At 36.3% G+C, this 24,361-nt stretch overlaps 3 protein-coding genes across 4 annotated transcripts in view; all 3 read right to left on the bottom strand.

Moving 5' to 3' along the window:
• Positions 1-10,235, bottom strand: part of LOC126619449 (uncharacterized) — an 88,631-nt gene extending 78,396 nt beyond the window's left edge. For both annotated transcript variants that reach the window (XM_050287842.1, XM_050287844.1), the window contains exon 1: positions 10,188-10,235. In XM_050287842.1, coding sequence (XP_050143799.1) covers positions 10,188-10,219 — 32 coding nt within the window. In that variant the 5' untranslated portion in view covers positions 10,220-10,235. The remainder of the gene's footprint in view (positions 1-10,187) is intronic.
• On the bottom strand, positions 1,869-3,756 carry LOC126619452 (transcription factor TCP9-like). Its single transcript, XM_050287848.1, has 2 exons — positions 2,325-3,756; positions 1,869-2,162 (listed from the first exon to the last, which is right to left on the bottom strand). Exon 1 carries the CDS (start codon positions 3,505-3,507, stop codon positions 2,365-2,367), a length of 1,143 nt encoding a protein of 380 aa, XP_050143805.1. The 5' UTR covers positions 3,508-3,756; the 3' UTR covers positions 1,869-2,162; positions 2,325-2,364.
• A 7,816-nt stretch (positions 10,236-18,051) lies between the features above and the next one.
• Positions 18,052-22,301, bottom strand: LOC126619119 (hydroxymethylglutaryl-CoA synthase-like). The gene is made up of 12 exons (XM_050287396.1): positions 22,081-22,301; positions 21,235-21,341; positions 20,679-20,811; positions 20,396-20,539; positions 20,115-20,273; positions 19,872-19,945; positions 19,694-19,769; positions 19,523-19,578; positions 19,332-19,419; positions 19,073-19,213; positions 18,841-18,990; positions 18,052-18,462 (listed from the first exon to the last, which is right to left on the bottom strand). The coding sequence occupies exons 1-12, from the start codon at positions 22,141-22,143 to the stop codon at positions 18,256-18,258; spliced, it is 1,398 nt and encodes a 465-aa protein (XP_050143353.1). The 5' UTR covers positions 22,144-22,301; the 3' UTR covers positions 18,052-18,255.
• Between the last annotated feature and the right edge of the window lie 2,060 nt (positions 22,302-24,361).

Raw genomic sequence — 24,361 nt, 5'->3', positions numbered from 1 at the left:
TAATCTAATAATGAAGCAATTTGAGGGCATAATTTAATAAAGCTAGGTCGGTGTCCTATGTATCAAAGGCATCTCTATCGATATAGAGTTCAGTTTCAGACCTTGGTTTGGATAATGAAACAAGAATTCCTAGGAGATGAACCAATTAAGGCCTCCTCTAATACCTCATGTCGATTAATTATCGTCGATCATAAAAGTTAAATTAGACTTGTAACCTAGTCAATGTTTTGATGAGTAAAATTGTAACACTTTTTTTTTTTTCTTTCTTCTTGGGCCGGTCAAACTGCCGGTCCCATGGACCTCATGTGAAACACAAAGCCACCAGGCCACAAAGAGACAATAAAATTGTAACACCGACTGGATTGACTACAAACCCGAAATAAAGGAAATATGATGGGTTATGTAACCCAACCACACACTTGGGTTATGTAACCCATCCTTGTCAATCCAATCATATTTCTACGGACCAATCTCATATAGTCCACCAAACAAGCCCTTAGAGGTATCACAACGTCTTAGTGATAGGCTGTACGTCATGACACCCTTATTTGGAAAGAAATCGCTCCTACATGAGTGCCACAATTTTGGCCTCCAAAATAGTAAAACATGTAATGTGTGAGAGGAATTATCCTTTTTTTTCTTTTTTATTTTCAGAAATGGTATTAAATTGAACAAAATCAAAATAAAATCATGAATCGCAGTTAAATGAAACTTTGTAGAAGCCTAGAAGATAAAAATAGTATGCAAAAATCACTCCCCTTCATTTTTCTCTGTGAACTCAAGATTAAAATTATCAACATGATCTGGTCATCATCCATCAGAGTATAGAAAACTACATGCACAAGTTCACATATGACATCATGGACACAATATGCGACGTTAGTTATTCTCACGCATGAAAGTCCTTTTCCTAAAAGATAAATGCTATGTTCACTTGCTAAGTGCTTCAGTGACTCTAATGGTTTGTTTAGAAGTGTTTTTAAAGTGATTGAAATCGCTTTTAGATAAAATAGTTTTGGTTTCCAAAAGCATTTGAAGTACTTCTTATAAAAAGCATCAGTTATGTGCTTGTTACAAAAAACACTTTAAATGTCTTTCCAAAATTCACTTGCACTTTTACTAAAGATTAATTCAAATAACCTTTTCCCCGAAAGCATTTTTAGTCTTTTTCTTCAAAAATACTTTCAACCCTTTCAGAAGTACTTTCAAACAAGCTCTAAAATCCTTCGTGTAAACAGCATTTACAATCACTCACCGATCATGACTCTGTAGTGAACATGGATTTGTACATCAACGGTTCGTAATCACTCATCAATCAGAAGATATCAAAACAAATAAAATATTAGTGATGGGCCACCAGACATGGCAGCCGTCCATAGTAGGACGGAAGGGCCCCACATAAATGTAGTTGATGAATGGAGGTGAAGGGGAGTGGACCCCAAGCTGTGTGCACTCCCCATCTCGATCGGAGCAACCAACCCAACTTGGAAGAGTGCAAATGTGGGCCCAGTAAACATATAATCCTCCAAGTGTAACGAATGGACCCCGCCAACCCCACCCCCACCACATCCCTCGGTGCACGCGACCTCATTGCCCAACCATCTATATTTGACAACTTCAACGATGGCCCACCATCCACGGGGATCACATCTCTCTCGTTGATGCTCCTTCCTTATCAACGCCCTCACAAGGAGCGTGTTTTACACATCCCAACCGCGATAACAATGCAACGTACATATTGATTAAAATATCAGTATCGATGTGTAGATTTGTAAAAATATCGATAGATAAATCGAATATTATTATCGATATCGGTTTTTTCAATGAAGATAATGGAAAACTAAAATGAAATTTTAAAGATTGTCAAATATTAATTTAAACAAAATATAAAAATTTATCTAATATTTAATATACATGTTAGAAATACCGATGATATATGTTGATAATTTCTTCGAGATGAAATACCATATTTTCATATTATTTTCATAAAAATCGGCCGTATTGGGGAAAAAACACTAAACGTACATGACACGCAACTTAGAGGAGCGTCGGGGTGTTTGCGGGGTTGAATTTATTTTTTACCACATGTGCGTACGGTCGTCCCGCAAAAAAAGGTTGTCCAGAAACACGGAGAGTTACTTCCACCTCCGCCTCCGCTACTCCTGAACTCATACCCATCGCGGCATTAATTTGAGTCGACAATTATTTTTGCATGCATTTTTTCAAATTTGTTTGAGAAAATAATATCGCTAGATCGAAATTAAACCACAAAATAAAAACACAAATCATTCACATCTGAATTTTCGGAACAAAAACTAACTTACTAAATTACTCAATCGGACGTGAACCGGTTTCGGTTCAATTTCACTGGGTCTGTTGTTGATGTGCCGGTCCAATGGGTTGACCCATGAACTTCAACTCCTGCTTATCGTAAATTTCCAGAGAAAAATCCCTTAGCATCTGTGTCTTGGTCGTCGCGCCGCTTCCGCTGCCGTTACTGTTGTTGCTCGAGGAGCTCACGCTCGGCGGCGCCATTGTCGTTGACGACCTCTTCGCTGCCCTCGCTCCCACCGTGCTCGTACTCGCCGCCGAGTTCGACAGCGCTGGAGATGGAGCCCGAACATCCACTCCTCCTGCTCCTCCTCCGCTGTTCACTACGAAACTCGATATGGGCCCGGCTGCTCCCGCCATGTTAAAAACCGGTGTCATCGTCGGAGATAGGGCCCATATCTGCGGTTGTGGACCAGGAGATCCCGCCCCCGACCCCACCGGGCCCATCCAGAACGCATTTGCCGGAACGATCAACCCGGCGCCGCCCACTGCCCACACCGGAACAAGACCTTGTGGAGCGGCGGGACCCACCGGAGCAAGGCCCGACGACTGTGACACGGCGTCCTTTCTCACATCCACGAATTCGGAATTGGAGGGGCGTTTTCGCTTCTTGGTTGCGGAGGTTGGCGAGGAGTTGTCCTCGACCGACGTGGATGAGGTGGTGGGTATCTTGAGTGTCCCTCCGACGGAGACGGCGATGGCGGGAACGGTCCCGGTGCCTGTGGCTTCAATGATGGCTTGCTCGGCGTGTTCGAGCAGCCAACGGACGGTTTCTCCGTCGGACTTGTGGCCGAGTTCCCGTGTCAGCTGGAAGATCCTGGCAGCGCAGGTAGCGGGTATTCTGATCCGCCGGCCGCGGCCCTCAACTTTCGTATGGCGGTCCTTGGTGGAGGATCGTCGGGTCGGGGCAGAGACGGGAAGCTGTACGGACATGGGCACGGGCATTTGCATCGTGTCCGGGAGCATTCCGATGGGGTGACCCTGCGGCGGTTGTTGTGGGTCGGAGTCAATGGGCTCCTCCTTCAGCGAATGGAACTCCGTCGTTTCTTCGCAGTTGGGTTGCATCGAAACGACACCGTCTCCGTTGGTATGATCGTTGTCTCCCGGGTCTCCGGTGCTGGTGCTGAGATCAGAGGCACCTCCGTTTTCGTCCTGATCCTCCAAATACGACGTCATTCTTGCAACCTGAATCAGAAGAAACGGAAAATATTTGTATCGAAGGAAACTTTGAGAGAGAATTGGATTGTTTGGTTGCCGAGAAACTGCGGGAAAATGATAAGGGTTTTGATCAGTTTCTTTTTCTGCTGTTCTATATTATCCAATATCCAAACACGCGAAGAAAGGAAGAATGGGATCGAACTGTAAAATATAAAAATATAACGGAAAGAGAAGAAATTAAAAGAATGGAGGCCCCGCCACCCCACACACATCACTGCCCCACTATTTTTGATTTTTTATATCTGCAAATTTCACAAACACAATGCGATCATGGAAAAATGGTGATGGAGATCGTAGGGTGTAGGATGGTGCCACGTGTTCAGACCTACTTGGGGTGGTCCTATGGGGACTTGTGGGGCCTTCTGTTTGTATGATGTGTCCTAATCAAGAGAATGTCTTACATAGAACGGTTTCACTATTATATGAAATTTTTCAGTGTGATCGGAAGATGGAATAAGACACCATGTGTCATTATACTAGTGATGTGATGTGTGTTACACCCAACCTTCAATTATATGTATAAGTATGTGTTTTCCCCAAAAGTTTAATGAAATTTTGTATTTAGTCCCCTTTTCTTAACCAAATCTGGACCATCTATCTTGATTATCAAACTCCCTCAAACTGCCACGTGGTAGCACCCCAACACACCCCATTTCCTTTCCCCCACCTCAAGACCTCTCTCTCTCTCCACACTTTCTTCTCTCTCGAAACCCTCTCATTATTTTCACACTCTCTCCCGTGATCACCTGAGTGCACTTGCACTCACACCATTGTTCCATCGACGGCATCACCATCAAAACCTCATCTTTCTCTCTCTTCCCTTTTCCATGACAAGCACCGATAGGGTGCAATGATGAACTCTGGCGAACTTCACCATTTATGAGTAGGTGAGCCTCAGAAAATCGTTTTACCCTGTCTTAAATTGGACGTTAGTACGAATTTCTGAGTATGTATGCATGTATGTGTGGTTTGTATGTGGGCTGTGTGTGTGTGTGGCATGTTGGGCCGTGAGTGTGTGTAGGTGTGTGCGTGTATTGTGTATATGGTGTGTGTGTGTGTGTGTATGTGTCCATGCGTGTGTGTGTTGTGTGTGTGTGTGTTCATGCGTGTGCGTGTGCGTGTGGTGTGTAGTGAACGTGTGTGGGTGTTGCGTGTGTGCTGTGCATGTGTACATGTGTGATGTGCATACATGTGTATGTGCTGCTGTGTGTGAGTATGTATTGTGTGTGGGTTTGGGCTCAAGCCCAAACCACCCTTTTTGTTCCTAAACCTATCCAAAACCAAGACCCAATAGGTCCTAACCTTATTTAACCTAAACCTACACCCTAATCCGGATCTAAACCCAAGACCCATTTTCCATTACTTGAAATTCTATAGTTGGGTAGTTTGATAAATTGTACATTTTTGTGCTTAGGTGATGTTGCTAGTGAGGATTTCCTTAATCATTCTCCGCACAATTCTACCGTTACGGAGTATTTGTGAGTGGACCCCTTTTAAAATTACATGATTTTATAATTCAATTGCATAAATGAATAGTGTTGATGCACAAAACCGGAGGGGTCTTGGAACAACGTAAATCCAACCGTGAACCTGTAAGAAAGTAAAGAACACAAGATGTATCGTGGTTCACCCCAATGTTTGGGCTACGTCCACACTGATGTTGATTGTATTTCTCTGTAACTGTATGTATGGATTACAAGTGTGAGGGGGGGTCCCTTAGAGAAAGAGAGTTTGAGAGAGCTTTGCTCTGAATATGAGAGCCTCTGTTTGGGGATGTGAGGCCTGAGGATTGTGAGGGTGAGGAGTCCCTTTTATAGACTAAGGGCTCCTCCCCTTTTACATAGATCATGGGCTCAATGTCTGGAAACCCAAGTAACAAGACCCAATATAATATGGTACTAACAAATAGCATGCCTTACGAGTTTATAATTTGATTTTATGTTAAGCATGTTTATTGAAATTGTTAATTTTCGTCTCGTGTTTTTGGTGAGGAATTAATTGTTGGCCTATATTGAGCTATATTTTAAAATATCGTATTTTATATAAAAACCATGAATTGGTAGACTATCTGATAGATGACGATAGAATGCTAGAACATGTTTTAGAAACCCCTATTTATAGTATAGACGATAGATGACTTTATACTATGAAGTGGTCATTTATGAGAGGCGTAACTATTTGTGCGTACCTAGTGGACACTATGCCGCCTGGGGCAAGGATCTGGTGTTGGCAGTTAGGCCGAGATAAATAATCCTTAGCGAAAGGTTGGGGGACACGGAGACAGGCATTGGGCCGAGAGGGAGTTATCTTTGGCTACGGGCACAGAGACTTAGGTGCAGGCATTGGGCCGAGAGTATTATTATTATTATTCAGTGATCCTACCAGCAGCACACCGCACTTACGAGACAATCTACGAGACGATGCACGCGATGATTTATATGATGTTTTTCCGCATTATATCTTTTGAGATGATTTACGACATGCTAGAGTTTCAGAAAACCTATCACTTATTATGATGGTAGTTTTCATTATTTATAAACCTAGGGGTTAGTATGTTCATAGCTGTTTTCATATTATGCATATATATATAAACCTGGTTCACTCACCCTTGTTTTGCACCCCCTTTCAGGATTTAGAATTGAGGTATACGATCCCAACGTCAATACTTTCGCATTGGCTTATTCGAGTCCTCTCGGTGTAGGACCCACATCCTTTTATTTATTAAATTTTACATCAATTCTTTTAGAACTCTAGTTAGTTGTATGCTCTGAACACGTTCCTAAATTATTAATTCATTGTATTTTAAATTCATAACCCTTATTTATTTCTTATTCTTAGCTTTTGCACTCAATAAATGGCTTTCGTCACCCTTGGGTGTCGGCCAGCACGTGTCTATCCTGGTATTTGGGGAATATCGGGATCGGGACGTGTCAATGTGCGTGTTAAAAAGTTAATAACTTAAAAAACAAAATTTTTCATAACTTGCATAAAAAAAGTGGTGTACCCCCATATTCACATCACAATGAAAATTTTCTCCACTATCATATAGTGTTTATTGTTCATTAATATATTGTCATGGATTTGGATCCCATCTTTTTGTGAAGATTCTATGATTACTCACATCATATTCGTCCTTCATACATCGTGCGGTTAGAAATTTTTTTGAAATTTTTTTATTTAAAATTAAACACAAACAATACCTAATGAAAATTGATCTTACGATATATAATGTACGATGAACGAATAGGATGTGAAGATCCCTAGAATCCTTACAAAGAGAATCCTAAAAATAGATCTGTAAACGAGTCAGGTTTATTGGATTTGGATTGGGTTCAACCCAACTTGTTAATTTAACGGGTCACCCAAACCCAACCTATTAACCTAACGGGTCATTCAAACCGAATCCGTTAAACTAATAGATCACCCATTTCACCCGTTAACATTTTTTTTTTTTTTACATTTCATCCAAATCAAATAAATAAACCCAACATGGATTTTGGAAGAAGGTTGAAGAAACACCAAGAATAAACCACCCGCCATAACCAAAACCAAATACATAAACCCAAAACGAAGAACCAGACGATGCGAAACATGGGAAGCTGACGACGAGAGAGAGATTCAAATTAGGGTTTTTGAATTTGCAGAGATGAAGCGCAAGGACTTTGTAGAATTAGACGACGACTTCTTCTCTCCTTTCTCAAAAGGGGTGTGCTATCCACACACACCCATTTTTACTTCTCCCACACCTCTTGTTAATTTCTGTCATTTGATCTTCTTCAAAATCGAGGAGATTGGTACGCTCTCTCCGCTCCCAATTTCTCTTTGTTTTCATTTCAGTTCCCAATCTCCTAGCAATTTAGGGTTTATTCGCTCTCCTTTTGCAATTCTCAACAATTCATTACTAAAATTTGACGTTATGGTTATGGACTCTATTACTAGACCCGGCAGTTTCTGACATGACATAGTGACACGACACGAAAATAACGGATTTCGAGTCAACACGATAACTTATCGGGTCATTATCGGGTGATCCATTAAGAACCCGTTATTAATGGGTTCTTAACGGGTATACACGTGGGCAACCCATTTCGATCCGTTAAGAAAAAAATTATTTTGATAATTTTAAAGTTTAATTACTAAAAGATTTATTATAAAATACAATAGTCATATTAATATATACAATATATTCTATATTAAATATATAGTTTTGAATTATTATTCTATATAAGTTTTAAAAAAAAGTTTTTGTCATTATTTATTTTTATTATGAGAGTTCCTTATTATCATTACTAGGATAAATTTTACTTAACATATTGTCCAAAATTAAAATAAACTAATACAGTATATGTATAGGCAAGAACTAAGAAGACATATATACAAGTATGAAAAATGTGAAAGAATATATAAACACTCGTGATTCATCATTATTCCTCCACGAGTAGATAATGGTTAAACTTAAATTATCATTTAGATTTTTAAAATCCTCCAAACCTTCATGAATAATGTTTTTTATTTGAGGGAAAAATTAATAAAATTAATAATAATTATTGTAGAAGTGTAAAAAATGTAAAAAAAAAATATACAATCACTCATAGTGACAAACTTTACAACTTTCATGAAGGGATAAGCTTCGAAATCCAACAATATAATTCATAAACCTTAAATTTATATTTAACCGTTGATTGCCATTTACGCTTTATTCTTCTTACTGAATTTCATTTTTAAAATTTTCTTTTTTGAAAACATAATCATCTGGCAGATGTAAGAAGATGAATGGTTCAGATCTTTGATATCAAATTTTGATATTTACGGTTAACTGAAATATGAGTCGATGTCATATAGTTTGTAGAAACTTTATAAACATCAAGCAATATTTTCACTAACTGTAAAACTCTGAATATAATATCAACGATCCGAACCGTTCATCTTCCTGCATCCTCTATTAGATCAAGTTTTCAAAAAAGAAAATCTGAAAAAGCAAAATTTGATGAGAACAATGAAGCGTAAATGTAAACAACAATCAGCGGTTAAATTTTGATTTATGATTTATATGATTATAGTGGCGAATTTCGAAGTTAAGCTCTTCATGAAAGTTGTAAAGCTTGTCATTATGAGCGTTTATATATTTTTTTCTATATTTTTTTACACTTCTACGTTAATTAAAAAACTATTAAAGACTTTAGGTAAGTGAAAATATACTTAAAAGAAAAATGTGTTTTTATGTTTTAGATGTGACAATATGATATGTATATACTTATTTAGTGTTATGTTTTTCATTTGATTATTTATTGGTTTAAAATATATTTTCCTTAACGGAGTAACGAGTTGGGTCATATTACCTGTTAATATTATCGGATCAATTTCGGGTCGGGTCATTTTACCCGTTTATTTTAACAGCTATTACATGATACGACCCGTTAAGATATCAGGTATGACACGAAAACGACACGAACACGGAAAACACGACATGAATGCCAGATATATCTGTTACCCACTTTCTGTTTGAGAAATTGCTAAAGTTTTTTAATGTAATTTTTCGATTTTTGTTGTGGAAATTTTGAAGGATGGTGGGTTATTTGCCACGGTAAATGAAGACCAAAGTAGTGCAGCTCAGGTGTTTGAAGAAATGCCGAGACCAAAGGAGGTGGGCATTCGCAGTTGCAAGAAGGTCAAAAGATTAACGGGTGTTAGCGGGTTGGTTCATCCAAAATGACCCGTTATTTAACGGGTAATTAACAGGTTGACCCATTAACCACCCGACCTCTTTATCACTCATCCGAATACTAATTTTAACGGGTTGGATCAGGTCGGGTGGAAAATGCCAGGTCTACCTAAAAGGATCCTTATCCCATTGTCATATGCAAATTTTTCCTTACATAATAATATATTATTAGATCAGAACAGTAATAATATATTATTAGATCGGAACATTACTGTTCTATGTAAGTTGTTATTCTAATGAATAATGCTATGAAGAATAAATTTGGAGACTAAATTTGCAAACTAAATGATATGTTACCAATAGGAATGAGCTCATTTATCAACGCTTAAATAATAAATCAATCATAAACTTACATATCTTTTAGTTTATAAAATTTAATCACTAAATTTAATCTCCTTGGCATCATCCTATCCCAATAAAAGGTGCTTCAGTGGGACGGCACAAAACGAATTGGATAGGCAGAGGTGGAGTCGTTTGGAAAGGTCTGGAAAATTGCTTTTCTGCATTTGAATGGATTTTTCACCGGTGTTGGTTGGCACTAGGCAATTTGGCATCGCCTATCTACCACTGATCGCACGACGTGGTCCATCGCCCCTCCAAAATCATATCCTTCCTACGGTAGGAATCCTACCTTTATCAATTTTCCTTTTTAGTCAAACCCAACGTATTAGCGTGAACATTAATGGTAAAATTTACTTACCAATGTTGGAAAAAAAAGATATTTCTCAATTGTGGTACCGTATCACGTTACGATTAACTATCATCTCACATTACGTGTTATTGAAAAAATTAGGGTTTAATTGCTATAATAAATCCATAAAAAATCAAGAAATAATTCATGCAATTATATATCACAATAATGCATGCACATTAGTAACCAATGTTAAATGAATATGATATAATGGATTAGAAAAACCTGAAAATACGGTCGAGGCAAGTGTTAGACATTTTGTCCTTAAGACAAGTTTACGTCCTACTACGGTGCTCATGGTTGATCGGCACATGTCTTCTAAGATACAACGAACACGTCCTTATAATAGTAGCACTCCAAATCACAAAACTCCATGAATCACAATTGTGTTGAAAACTCTCTCATATGGACTCAATGAGACTCTCTAATATTTAGTATACTCTATGTATGATTATGTAAAACAATGAAAAGTCAAAAGTTGCAACTCTTCATTTGAGTAGATACAACTTTCTACCAAAAAGGCTCCACTTCTAATTTCCATTCAATTAATACATTTAATATAATATTATTATTCTTGAATTTTCCAACAATGCCCCACATGAATGGAAATTGATTCAATACCATGCAAATGACAATGCAGACACTAGATAGAGAATTCATTAGGAAAAGTACCGCATTGGGATAGGTGGTTTTTGGCTTTGAACCTTCCGTAGTGAATTACTATCAGATTTACTTGGCTAATCAGTGAATGCGATGTCTTGAACTGCTCAGCCGTTTGTGTAAACTAAGACAATAGTAATCACAAAATACCCTTCCAGACACCCCATGGTTGCTCGGTTGTGTTCATTTTGGCCCTAAACAATTCTTGGTTTCTCATGAGTGCTTTTAGAGAACTAAGTTCTTCAAAAAATTCTCACATGAGCGGCCCCATTCCTCACTTAAGATAGGTGACTTCCCATTAAGAGTATCATGCAATACCCCACTTGTTATTTCCAAGTATAGGAATCATTAAAAGCAAAGCTTATCCTAAATACGTTGCAGATAACACTGTTTCATCATAGGACGTAGGTAGGAGATTATCTCTGCAGTGCTCCCATTGAATCATCCATAATTTGGTTGTCCCTTTGAACCTAGATCTTGGGATCTCCAGTCAGTTAGGTTGGGTTGCCATTATGGCAATTATTAAGACGTAGGCTTTTAACCCATTCCCCTCGATGATACAACTTACTCTCTAGCTAAACCTTTAAAAATTGGTACCACTAGGTTGACTACTCATTATATGGCCATCACAAACTTTATATCCATGCATGTAAATTATTTCCTTTGAAAGTAGTTGTTTTTCAATGTTAAGTCGTCCAAACATATATTAGGACTTACTGAGTAATTTGTTAACATTTGGGTAAACTCCCCCACATTTAAGGTATTTGCTAGAAGATCTCCAACCTTTCAATACCTTAAAACTTCAATTATAAGAGATAATCGTTGTCTCTTTCTAGAAGCAAATTACTTTTACATTATTTTTAAGTATATCCTATTTCTCAAAATAGCTAAGCCACCAACACAATTCACACATATTACGGTTGCTTTAATGCTATTAGTAACTCATTAATCAAACTTAAGAAGTAGGAAACTATCAAGATGAAGGACAACATCACTCTTCGTGATCATAATCCGGTATCAAATTTGTTGAACTAACCATGACTAACATAAACAAATAATGCAAGACTTTCACCGTGACTAATAGGGGTAACTGCAAGACTCTATTATGATGTTCATAATACTTGACGTTTTTACTATTATTTCTAGTCTCAAGATGTAGTCTGCACATTTTATAGTGCCACAAAGTTACGGTCTGCAAATGTTCCTTCTAATGCCCTGCAACACCTTATGGCAAAAAGAGCATAGGCATTTTATGCTTCAATTTTAGTGACCATCATTTTCTTATTATGATAACTAGCAACAAATATACAAGATACTACTATCATGCTCTGTCCTAAAAATGTTCAAACACCTTCTCTTTACCAACTATATAATTGTTAGGTGACTGCACAGTCCGCAGATGCTTGATACATGACCGAACTCAAATGATCCTTATGCAGTTATCCAGACCTTTTGTTTCTTGAAATTAAACAAGAACCACACTCATAAAATTAATCACAACATTATTATAATAATGGTTAAGACTACAATTAAAGATGTGTCCACTACTGAAGCTAATTCCAAAAGGGCACCAGTGTGAATATATACCACATTTCACGAACATGTATGAGTGTGATGCACCACCGTTTACGTCTTTGGCATAAAGATGATACTGAAAACCTCCGTTTTTACAGTTAAGAGAATTATATGTAACTTTCACATAGTGACTTTTCAAGTACAACAAAGCTAACTGATGCCATTCAAACGGCACCAACATTGCAACCGAAGGTTACAGTTTGAGACGGACCAAATTAATGACTCACGATCGAAGCGATCATGCCTTTTTGTCAAATTCTATCAAGAATATGACCATACTCATGATACCACTCCAAGTTTTAGTGATGCTTGTTAAACACGAATTTTTATGCAACATGCCTTGAGTCAAAACACAGTATTTAATATAACTGCAGTATGTCTGACACATCAAACGAGTCAAAACCAGATGAATGCGACACTATGCATTCACAAGAAGGTATACAAGAAGGTGTTTGCATTTAGAATGCAAACGATGCATCGCTCCTCAGATATATACCAATTGAAACCAACATTTCTTAATTTTGCAAGAACTTACAAACATCATGCATATCACTTATTGTCAGCCATGGCCCAAATATGAACGCTAGACGCATAAACTTAACTATTAAACAAACCAGATGAGTTTATACACACTACACGGGTCATCTATGAATATGTGAGTCATTTCATCAGTTATATAAACATATATGCGAATCATCAATACGAAACCCACGTGAATGATTTCCCAGATTTCATAATACACCATTGAACATTTCACACAGATAAAATGGTGCACGAATATTATGTGCATCCTTGTTTTAATAAGTCTAATATAAAAGCCATGCATACATCAATATATGAATCAAATATGTGAAACAAAACCAAATCAAGTTTTGTTTGCTTGGAAAATGATCAAACCAAATTGAGAAAACCGTTTCCCATAACATTATAGCAAGTTAAACCAATAAACTTGTCTTAAGATTGTTGGAAAAATTAGGGTCTAATTGCTATAATAAATCACATAGAAAATCAAGAACTATTCATGCAATTATATAAAGTTTGTGATGGCTATATAATGAGTAGTCAACGTAGTGGTACCAATTTTTAAAAGTTTGACTAGAGAGTAAGTTGTATCATCGAAGGAAATGGGTTAAAAGCCTACGTCTTAAGAATCGCCATAATGGCAACCCAACCTAGCTGACTGGAGATCCCAAGATCTAGGTTCAAAGGGACTTAAGATTGTTGGAAAAATTAGGGTCTAATTGCTATAATAAATCAATAGAAAATCAAGAAATAATTCATGCAATTATATATCACAATAATGCATGCACATGAGTAACCAATGTTAAATGAACATGATATAATGGATTAGAAAAACCTGAAAATACGGTCGAGGCAAGTGTTAGACACTTTATCCTTAAGACAAGTTTACGCCCCACTACGGTGCTCATGGTTGATCGGTGCATGTCTCCCAAGATACAATAACCACATCCTTGTAATAGTAGCACTCAAATCACAAAGCTCCATGAACCACGATTGTGTTGAAAACTCTCTCATATGGACTCAATGAGACTCTCTAATATTTAGTACACTCTATGTATGATTATGTAAAACAATGAAAAGTTATTTTGTGATTATAGGGGGCTTTCCTATTTATAGAATGTGAGATACCTCTTTGGAAAGTATGTGACTATTCATGAAGAGTCAAAAGTTGCAACTCTTCATTTGAGTAGACACATCTTTCTACCAAAAAGGCTCAACTTCTAATTTCTATTCAATTAATAAATTTATGAGGGTGTAGTCAAATTAGGATTTCGTAGGATTTTAATAGAGTTTAAAATCTAGGAATAGTCAATCATGATTTTGAAAGAGGATTTTAAAAGACTTTGAAATCATGGTGCAGTCAAATTAGGATTTAAGAGGATTTTAAAGAATACATCCAAATCTAAGGGTAATCGATTATGATTTTAAAAAAGTCCACACAATTCTAGGGGTAGTGAGAATACCAAAGATTTGCTAGGATTTTAATGGGCAAGGGATTTTGATGGACTTGAGGGTGGTGGTATAAATACCAAATGCCATCAAGAATCCAACCATTACCCCTATGATTTCTTTTCGTTGTACTGTCTTCCACCAGAGACACAACTGGGTTTGCTTTCTCCTTCTTTCTTCTGTTTGCATGCCAATTTTTCGTCGAATGGGTTTGTTTTCTTCAGAGTTCATTTTGGGATGTATTTTTTCTGAAATTTTTTTAGAGGAGGGAGGTTGCATATATTCACAACCAGGGCGTGTTCTTACCCTCTTTATTTTTCAGTTCACTCTTTCTTCACAGTTTCTAGTTTGATTATTCTTTTGGAGAGAAAACTTGAATTTTTTGGTGTGTAGAAAGATTTTGAATTTACCAAAACTGTAACAATTTTTGGGTGGGTTAGACACATGCAGTTGAAAAAATATTGGATTTTTTTTTTTTTAATTTGGATTTGATTCAATTCGTGTATTTTCCAATTATGTTTGTTTTTGTTTCGTTAGAAAATGGAAAGACATTGTTTTTGGGAATTCCCGTTGTTGGTTTGGTGAGTTAGGGTTACGCAAATTTGGCTTGCAGGTTGTTTGATTAAATGCTTCAAAGAAGTATCTGACGAATCAGTTGGGTTTTTTTGCTCCTCTTTTTTGTCTAATGAAGTTCATGTTGGTTTTAATTGCTTTTTGTATAATATTTGTAATGTTGTGGCAATTTTTTATATGAATTTGATGTTGCTTAGATTTTGGGTTGATATGTATAACTTATAATTTGAAATGGTGGAAGAACAAATTGGGAAGAAATGTATTAGCCACTTGTAACTTGGATGAAAATTCATGAAAGAAGTCTACACAAATCTTAAAAAATCCATACAAATCCATAGAAATATATAATACAAATCCATATAAATTTACCAAAATCTGTAGACTTATAGAATTTATTAAAATGCTTTGAAATCTGTCATTTAAAAAATGTCTATTAAAATTCTTTACAATCCAAATTGACTACACCCCATTTAATATAATAATAATATTATTAAAATTTTCAACACGTATCAGATGCTGTAACTATTCTCTATCAATGAAGAAGAAGAAAATCGAAATCCGAGTATTTAACAAGACAAAGAGAAATATTATTAAATCAGAAATTGATTGATAAGTGTAACGTCACTCCGATTTAGGTGATTGAGAAGAGCATGTAGACTGGAGGGTATTCTAATTTAGTTCTTTGTTGATTTAGGTGATAGAATAATAGTATGTTTGTTAGACCAATTCTTTCACGAGTGGTCAAATGGGATGAAGCCAAAAGAGGGTTTGGATTATGTAGTTTCTGTTACACATATCTGTTTGAGTGACTATGTTGAATTGCTGGCAAGGGGTCAAGTTTATGAGCTCCCCTTGTTACTATAACCACCTAACGTTGTTACGAGAACTTTCATGTCACCAGTTATATATCATTTTTAATCTCAATATCTTTTCACATCTGAATATCTCATACGGAAATAGAAGAAAAAGAAACAGTATATGTTGTTGTAAGTGATTTTCTTTCGATTATTAGCGTCCCAAAATTACAAAATTTCTTGAGAAGGGAGATAAACAAAATGTCCAAAATCAAATATCTAGGTAAATTATTATCCAGATTCCAGAGAATATTCTTGGCTGATTCCTATATTACCAACCCCTAATTGGGTTATGGTGGACAATTAGCATCAAAGTGCATTTTATAATTTTTTGGCCCCTAATCATTGACCGCAGCGCGACGGCTTTGACTGCCCTCATCATACTAAGCTTTTCTTTTTCATTATTAAGCTTGAAACCCAGAAGCACCTTAACTCTCACCTATTCCCAGATTAGACAATAGAAAAACTCTCCTAATCCGGTTTTGTACACCGTCACGTGATGTATCAGAAATGTACAACGGATGTATGAAATTTGTAGAAAGACGCAGTTGGTGTAACCAAGTTTGTCTCCCTTATAAGCCACATATATGTTGAGCATAATGAAATACTACACTTAGTTTGCATGTGATCCAATATCTTTGTAGATAGGGTATTAGGTTTTCATTCATGCTTCTCGAGTTCGAAACTTTGTCCCCTCCTTTAAATTGTTGTAATAATTTCGAATTCTCTCCTTCCTTTTAATAATAATAATTTTTTATTTTTAAAATTAGTACACTTGGGAAATGATTTCCGCTAACTCATTTTCTCCTCCAACATTTGAACCGAATAAACCGAAGGAGAATTTGAACATAAAGCCTCGTTTGACAGCTTGAACTTTACTTACTATTTCAGTTGAATAGGAGAAAAATAATCATCGGATAGTACTAACTAAATCAATCGGACGTTTAGTACTGTATAGGATTAATCTGTCCATTGAATAATACATCGGACTACAATAATATTTTACAAATTTTCACACAATAATTGATGTTATATGGAAAAAATGGAGAAAAACAAAATAAATAAATAAACAAAATTAAACATCATTACACTGACAAAATTTATGAAAGAAAAAAAAAACATACAAAAAAAGGAAAGAAACCCAAGTATCTCTCCCAATCGTGTCTTCCCTTCTTCATCATCTTCCCACGCATCAAATCCTACCCTCCCATACGAACTCACTTCCTCATTTCTTCAATCTCCCAAAATCCACATCGATTCACAAACCAAAACAATACTACTTATTAAATTGAAGATGCAAAATGACGAAGAAAAGAAATCTATTTGCTAGAAAAAAGACGGATCAATTAATTGCATAAGAGAGAGAATAGAGAGGCAAACAGAGAGAGAATGGAGGAAGAGGAGTAAGAAGAACGAAGTATAACAGATGGAATACATGAGGAGGAAGAAGAACAAAGAACATCAGATGAAGTTTGTGATGAATAGGAAGAGAAAACAGAGAAGGTGCAGATTCGTTTGAGAGCGAAGATAGAACGTGAAAAAAGTTGAGGTTTCACTGTAAAACCAATTGACAATATGGGAAGTAGCCCAACCTCTTATAAGCTCATGTAAGGTCATTCCTCCCATCAATAGGAGACTCATTATCAACACACCTCCTCACGTGTGGTGAAATTTCAAGCCTAACACGTGGACAACACAACTTTGATGACGTGAAGCACGTGTACTAATTTTATAAGCTCATGGGACAACCTGCTCTAATATCATGAACAAAGTTGAGATTCCACTGTAAAACCAATTGGCGATATGGGGAGTAGCTCAACCTCTTATAAGCTTATGCAAGGTCCCTCCTACCAATAATGTGTGACTCATTTTCAAGAATCTCAACGGAACGCATTTAAATTATCCCCTTACTTTTGGAGGGTATTATTTAGCAAGTGTGAGCCGTACTAAATAAGTGAGCCTGGATATTTAATTGGCGGCTAATTTAATCCAAAATGGGCCAAACATCTCTCTCGCACCATTATTCCTATTCGTGGTCTAATACGGCTTAACAAACTAGGACAAGGAAATTTTAACCCAAAAAAAACTAGGACAAGGAAATATGAGCAAGGAGAATGAGAAAAACCAACAGGATCCTCTCCGGATTCTTTTGGTGAGGATCCTGAAAATCTATAAATCGTATATGTACATCGTACATCATTTGATCAATCTTTGTCAGGTATTATTTGTATTTAATTTTAATTAAAAAAGTTTAAAATGATTTCTAACCACACGATGTACGATGAACGGATATAATTCACGAATCGTCAGAATCCTCATGTCCAGGAATGCAGCAATCATTTCGTGTGTACTTTTTCAAGAATGCTTTTGCAAGTACAAGTATAAAACCAAGCTACGAGACATGGGCTTGTGATCATGGGCCTGTGATCTTGGTTTTCAACAATCGTGGACAATCATTATCATTCAACAATTTTATTAAAAAGAAAAATAAGAAGAAACAAAAACAATTTTTTAACCTGACAATACTTAGCTGCCAATCAAACTATTGGCTTTTAACATACAAACTTAGGGAGGCCAGCATGTTCTGTTTTACGAGTTACAACTGACATCTAGCAACATAAATCTCAACTTAACCATGTGACCGGCTTGAATTACGTTCATCAGTGACCGTTGGCAACCACACCGTTGGCATTGGTGGTGGCGGCCGCATCCTTCTTGGCATAGAATCTACGGTACTTAGAGTCGACTTCGGTAAGATAGTATGTGCCTGGAAGTAGAAGGCTAATGTCCTGGTTGGTCACAAAGTCTTTGCCTCCATACCTGTGCTCCATGATCTTCATCACTTCAACAAACTTCTCGGGAGGGAACTGCATCAAAAACACACGTTGTTCAATAAATGAATTCCTTACCGAGGTGCTTTTCTAATTTATCAAGCGTGATAACTCGACCGATTTCCCGTTGGACAGCATATGGTTCTAATTTTCAATAGCACTCAACTAAACGTGGTGTTAAATATATCATCATGCATGACAACGTTCAGGGCAGAGGAAAGATGGCTTTCGTGTTGCCAAGGATTTTAACATGGCAGTTTCAAAAACAAAGTAATGAGCAGCATGATTTATTGGAATCACATTGTAATCAAGATTATTACTCAAAGACGCAAGCATTACTTGAGAAAAATAAAGTTTGTTTGTATCTGAATGGTACGACTATGCTTACAGAAAAAGGAGGAAAAAAACTAGTACCTCATGTCTTGCCTTCAACTTCTCTCCAACATTCATCACGGCTGCGATGTTCTCCAAGCTAAAGGGCTGTTGACCAGCATTTAGACGCAATGAGAACATGGTTGCAGTTGAGCCACTTCCATAAGAGAACAGTATCACCCGCTTGCCATCCTGTTATCAAACAAAACTTATTAGGCCAAAAAGTTCAGGAGGAGAAGTCGAGCCTTTTGGATAAGAAATTTATGGGATTTACCAAGGAGCTGTGCTTGTTGTGGAGGAGGGATACAAATGCCGCATAAAGAGATGCAGTGTACATGTTTCCAACTTGCTTTGGTACCAAAGTTGTTGGTACAACCTTAGCGTCGTATAGGGGCTTAGCGACTTGCTGGGATGCCTGTAGTTAAATAAATCGTGAACAATGATCAGCAGATATAAATAAAGACTATGCTCACAATCAAGGGAACCGAGAAAGCTGCAAGTATAATAGGAATTTTCAAGGGTTTTAACAGTACCTTTTCAAGATCCCGGCTATTGTAGCTATCATCACCAGGAAGGTCAGCAAATGGAGCCAGCTTTTCTTTACCCGCCTCATCGATGGAGCTGCGTATGGAAAGAGAGAAAATAAATCACCACGTAAACATACATTAAGAATAAATGTCCGGAGGATTATGATTCTTAGACGGGATTGAGGAAAAACAAGTACCTTGCATTCCTTACAGAGTCATTGAACACCAAACGAGCAAAGCTTTTTTGTACAAGCTGCAACAAATCAAAGCACAAATTATTTTAAAAGGAAAAGAAAAACATTCAAAATCTCAATTGTAAACCAGAAACAAAGATCAATTGCAAGATCACAAGTTCTAAGAATATATACCTTGTTATAGGGAGAATGAAATACAAAGTACTCAGCATCAGCGATGGAAAATTGTTTACCTTCCAATTTCTCATACCTATAGAAAGAAAGAAAACAATTAGGCATTTACATAGGAACAAATAATAGCGAAAACAATACAACAAAGTCAAATGACTTCAGTATTTTTACAAGAACTCACTTTTTACATAATTCCTTGTAGCAAGAATCAAGAGCCTTTAGATAACAAGTCTGAGAAAGCTTTCCGTCAACAACCTACAAACATTTCACAGGAATGATAAATTAGGATAAAAAGGCCTAGAAACCTATCACTCAAGGTTAAAAATATAAATTGTCCAAACTCAATTTGGAAACAAAGAAAATAAGAACAAATGATTCCTACTGTCCCAAACACATATATGTCAAAAATGGTAAGAAGAATTACCGGATATTCACTAGCAAGGTCGGGCTTGTAAAAATCATATACGTGAGCCATATGACTTCCCCTAATTTTGCTCTCAAAAGCAAGAGGAGCATCAGGTCCAATCAGCATGGCAATGGCAGCTGCTCCACCAGTTGGTCGTGCCGGTCCCTCTGCGTAGACCTGAAATAGAAATTCTCCCATAAGATAAATAGAATAAAAGTACAGACATAGAGGTAATGTAATTGGAAATCTGTGTTGGACTATTATCAATGTTATAAATAGGATAAAGTAAACGGTCATACCGCGCTGTCAGTGCACACGACAAGTCCATAGCGCCCATCCCATGAGCTACTCTCCACCCAATTGACACAGTTGAATAAAGCTGCAGTTCCTCCATAACAAGCATTAGTTGAGTCAACACCTTCAATGTCAGTGTTACCGTGTTTCTGCATATTTGATATGAGAAGGAAGTGTCAGAAAAAATTATCTATCGACATTAGCTCATAAAATAGGATACCAAAGAAACATCTTATTAAACAGGGTAAAGACAGAGCATATATCTTCTAACAGGGGAAAAAACAATACCTCAAAAATTGTCATCAGGAAGGTCTTAATAGATTTGCTTTTGTCGATCACAGTCTCACTGCCTACTTCCAGGCGACCAATTTGTTTTGGATCAATCCCATATTTCTCAAGAAGGGAGGTAACCACTGTCAAACTGAAAATTCAAAATTCAAAGTTAATGACTATAGAGTCTCCACAAGATTATCCGTAAAGTGATATAATACATATATAACACAAATATTACAAGGTAAAGCCGTAAAGATACGGTAAAAACCATAAATAGTTTTAAGACTAACATGCACATCAGAAAAGAAATGTGATCAAGAAGATGAAATTATACTATGTGACCTGGTCTTTTTTTCCCAACAATTATGATCATGTCCAAACTGGACTAGAAGGTTGCATTATCAATGCAATTTTTGGTTTTAAATCATCAGCTTTCGACTGATTCAGACAGTTTTCGAATCATGTGCTCTTAAACCTTGTATTTAATACTAAATGCAATGGCAATGAGCGGCTTAATACAATGTATTAGGCTACAAAAACATTGAGGATTGAATGTAGAAATAACTAGTACCTCATTGAGATGACATCCTCCACCTCTGAACAAAACGCCATGCAATCTTGTCCAAGTCCGATTGTGTACTTCCCCTTGCTGGCACCATCATGAGCCTCCAAGGCTTCCTATTTTGCATAAAGAACAAAAACTTTCATTAGTTGACGGAAATCTAACTAGTTTGGTATGGCTAACAGGACATCATGATGCAAATATTGCTAGGAGTAATATTGCTTCAAACACCCTACCGCTCTTCGTGTGCGCGATTGCAATTAAGAAAACATTACATGTTCATTTTATTCTGGAAATTCAATCAAAAACTCCTTTCACTTAAAACTTTTTATTTTATTTCCTAAGATTTGTTTTGTAAATTATGATCAGCTAATCTACAAAGTTGTCATCTTTCCAATTGGACCCTTCAAATTTATAGTCACTGCCTGTAAAATCAAAATTCTGAACAAAAAAGCAAAGCTCAATTTACATTTAAATCAACATATACTTAAGTTCTAATAAATCGATATATATAATAATAATTGTTAATCCAGTTCCAGATCAAAATGTCTAAGAACATTTCTTCACACGTTAATGCAAAAAACATTCAAGAAAAAAAATCAACTACTCAATTAACTGAGTTGCTTTCTGCTTCTTTTTTTTTTCTTCATTTTTTTCTCTGATTTAAGAAAATATCGAAAAAAAAACTAAAATGATTATTAATTTCCATATCCTCACTTATTCAAGCAACGAAAATAAAATTACAAAAATAAAAAAATTACAGGCACGACGAGGAATCGTTGTGAATGTGAAACGAACATTAAAAATTTAAAAGAAAAAAAAAACGAAGGCAGTTTGAGAGTGAGGGATCGTCACCTGCTGAATACAGGTAGGGGGGAAGTAGATGTCGACGGCGAGAATTCCGACGTTCTTGGCCATTTTCTCCGGCGTTCGTTCGAGTCACTCCGACGAATCAAAATCCCTCGTCGAGCTGAGTTTAGAGAGAGAAAGAGTAGAGAGAGAGAGATGTGTGGAGGTTTGGAGGTGCTGTACAAATGGGAGGCTTCGCTGTATATTTATAGGGGGAGTGAGTCGCAGAAATGCAGACTTCGTGAGCTTCGTGCAAAAATACGATGCGATGGAGGGCGCCTTCTATCTTTGACCGCCAACTTTTGTCAAATTTACTTCCCTTGCCCCTACTCTCACGGTGACAAACGGCATCATCCATCCCCCATTCCCCGGTGGTTTTTTAATTAATGTTGTTATATTTTTCTACCCACTTTACATTTATGTATTTGGCTCTCTCTTTTTCGTAGTACTAAATGTCGTCGTGTTTTAGTTGTTAGATTTTATTTCTGTAATTATTAAATTTTTTATTTTTAATCTAACACATTTATTTTTCTTATCACTCAAAGTTATGTAATATTATAAAAAGTTCATATTTATCATAAAGATTTTATAATAATAAGTGGGTGGATAAATAATCCTCTGCCTCAAATATCACTTGCTACCTAGTACTATAATCTAATGGTATCTTCTTCACTTGTAAGTAAGATGTCTTTTATTCTCATTGAAAACGATCGTTTGTTAAAAAATAAAATAAAATATATCGCTTGTAAAAAAAAATCTTATCCTGAATATATTATATCTATTCCAAATACTGAGAGTAATATTTTTGGAAAAAAAAAAAAAAAAAAAAGATGACAGTAAAATATTCCATTTCTAAGATATTATTTATAGGGATGTTTAAAGCAATTGTCGGCTCAAGGCTTCTCAATATAGGAAAAGGTAAATTACATGTTGGGGAAGCAAGATTCAAACAATTTAGGTTTGATGACCTGGCCTCAACCAAATAGAGGCTACTTAAAAGCAAATTAAATAGGGTAGCTTTAGTAACACCCATAGATTTAAAAATCGATAATATCCGTCGATATTATCGTTTTTTTTCATATAACGATATTTCGTGAGTATTTTTTTTAATTAGCGTTAATATATCGCGATATTATCGATAATATCGCGATATTATATATAATATCGCGAGATGAACCTAAAAATATTTGAAAATTTCTGAAAAGTCTCAAACATGCACATAAAGGGATTCGAACCCCTCCCATCTAACTCCTTCAGCGACTTGACCACTATACCACTTACGTTTTTGTGAAAACATGCTAAACTATTTATATATATGGTTTTGTTTTGAATTCTTTTTGCAAGAAACAAATTTGCACATATTCCAAATTTTTTGTGGTATTATATTTTAAATTGTGTCAATTAATTACTTAGTCAATGGCATGTGGTTTTTAATTTTTCTATTTTTTATTTGGTCACTTACATGTATGGTTGGAAAAAATTCCCGAAAATCCCAAACCAAACCGAAAAAGTCCCAAACCAAAACTATCCCGAAAAATACCAAAATTTTCGATATGGGATTGGTTTCCAAATCCCATTTGTTTGGTAATCCTGAAATCCCGAAAAATACCGAAGTATTCGGTTTCCTATTGACTTTTGGGTTTCGGTTCTTAAAAGCCATTGCCATGGTTGCTAACTACTCTTCACAATACACTTACTCTACACATAGTGATGATGAAGATAGTGAAAATTTTGAACCTCATAGGAACTCTATGTGGTACTTAGTCACTCATGTATCTTACCATGCAATGTATAAAGTGTAAAATATTGTACTAATTCATTATATATAAATGATTATGGTGTGTTTAAACTTCTTTCATTAATTATTATATATTTTCTACACTCACAATGTTTGCCAGCTCGCTATATAATCAACTTAAATCAGTTAAATCCATCATGCAATGCATTTCCTTCCAATTTTTTGTGATAAACTAATAGATAATTGACTAAATAAACATCCTGCAAAGTTTCAATAAAAATTTCCAAGTTTTTCTTACAATTTCCGTGGTTTCCATGTAATTTTTATCGATATCGATATTATCCCGATATTTCCATCGATATTTCCGTGTTTTCGGAATACCGATATTTCCGATATTACCGATATTTTCTTCCTTGGTAACACCCCACAATCTTACGAATGCACCTCACATTTTCAGTTCTTGGATGAACTTCCTCTTTTACTTACCCCTATTCAAACTAAATTGAGATGGACAAAAAAAATAAAAACACATCCACACCCCCTATTCAA

This window comes from Malus sylvestris, chromosome 4, assembly GCF_916048215.2.
Source record: "Malus sylvestris chromosome 4, drMalSylv7.2, whole genome shotgun sequence".
Classification (NCBI taxonomy): Eukaryota; Viridiplantae; Streptophyta; class Magnoliopsida; order Rosales; family Rosaceae; genus Malus; species Malus sylvestris.
This window is presented reverse-complemented; position numbering and strand designations above follow the sequence as displayed.

Excerpts from the sequence above, each read along its gene's own strand:
- LOC126619452 (XM_050287848.1), bottom strand. The coding sequence starts at position 3,507 with ATGACGTCGTATTTGGAGGATCAGGACGAAAACGGAGGTGCCTCTGAT.
- LOC126619119 (XM_050287396.1), bottom strand. The coding sequence starts at position 22,143 with ATGGCCAAGAACGTCGGAATTCTCGCCGTCGACATCTACTTCCCCCCT. Across the intron at positions 21,342-22,080 it reads CCCCTACCTGTATTCAGCAG|GAAGCCTTGGAGGCTCATGA; the intron begins GTGACGATCCCT and ends TATGCAAAATAG. Across the intron at positions 18,991-19,072 it reads ACAACAAGCACAGCTCCTTG|GATGGCAAGCGGGTGATACT; the intron begins GTAAATCCCATA and ends GTTTGATAACAG.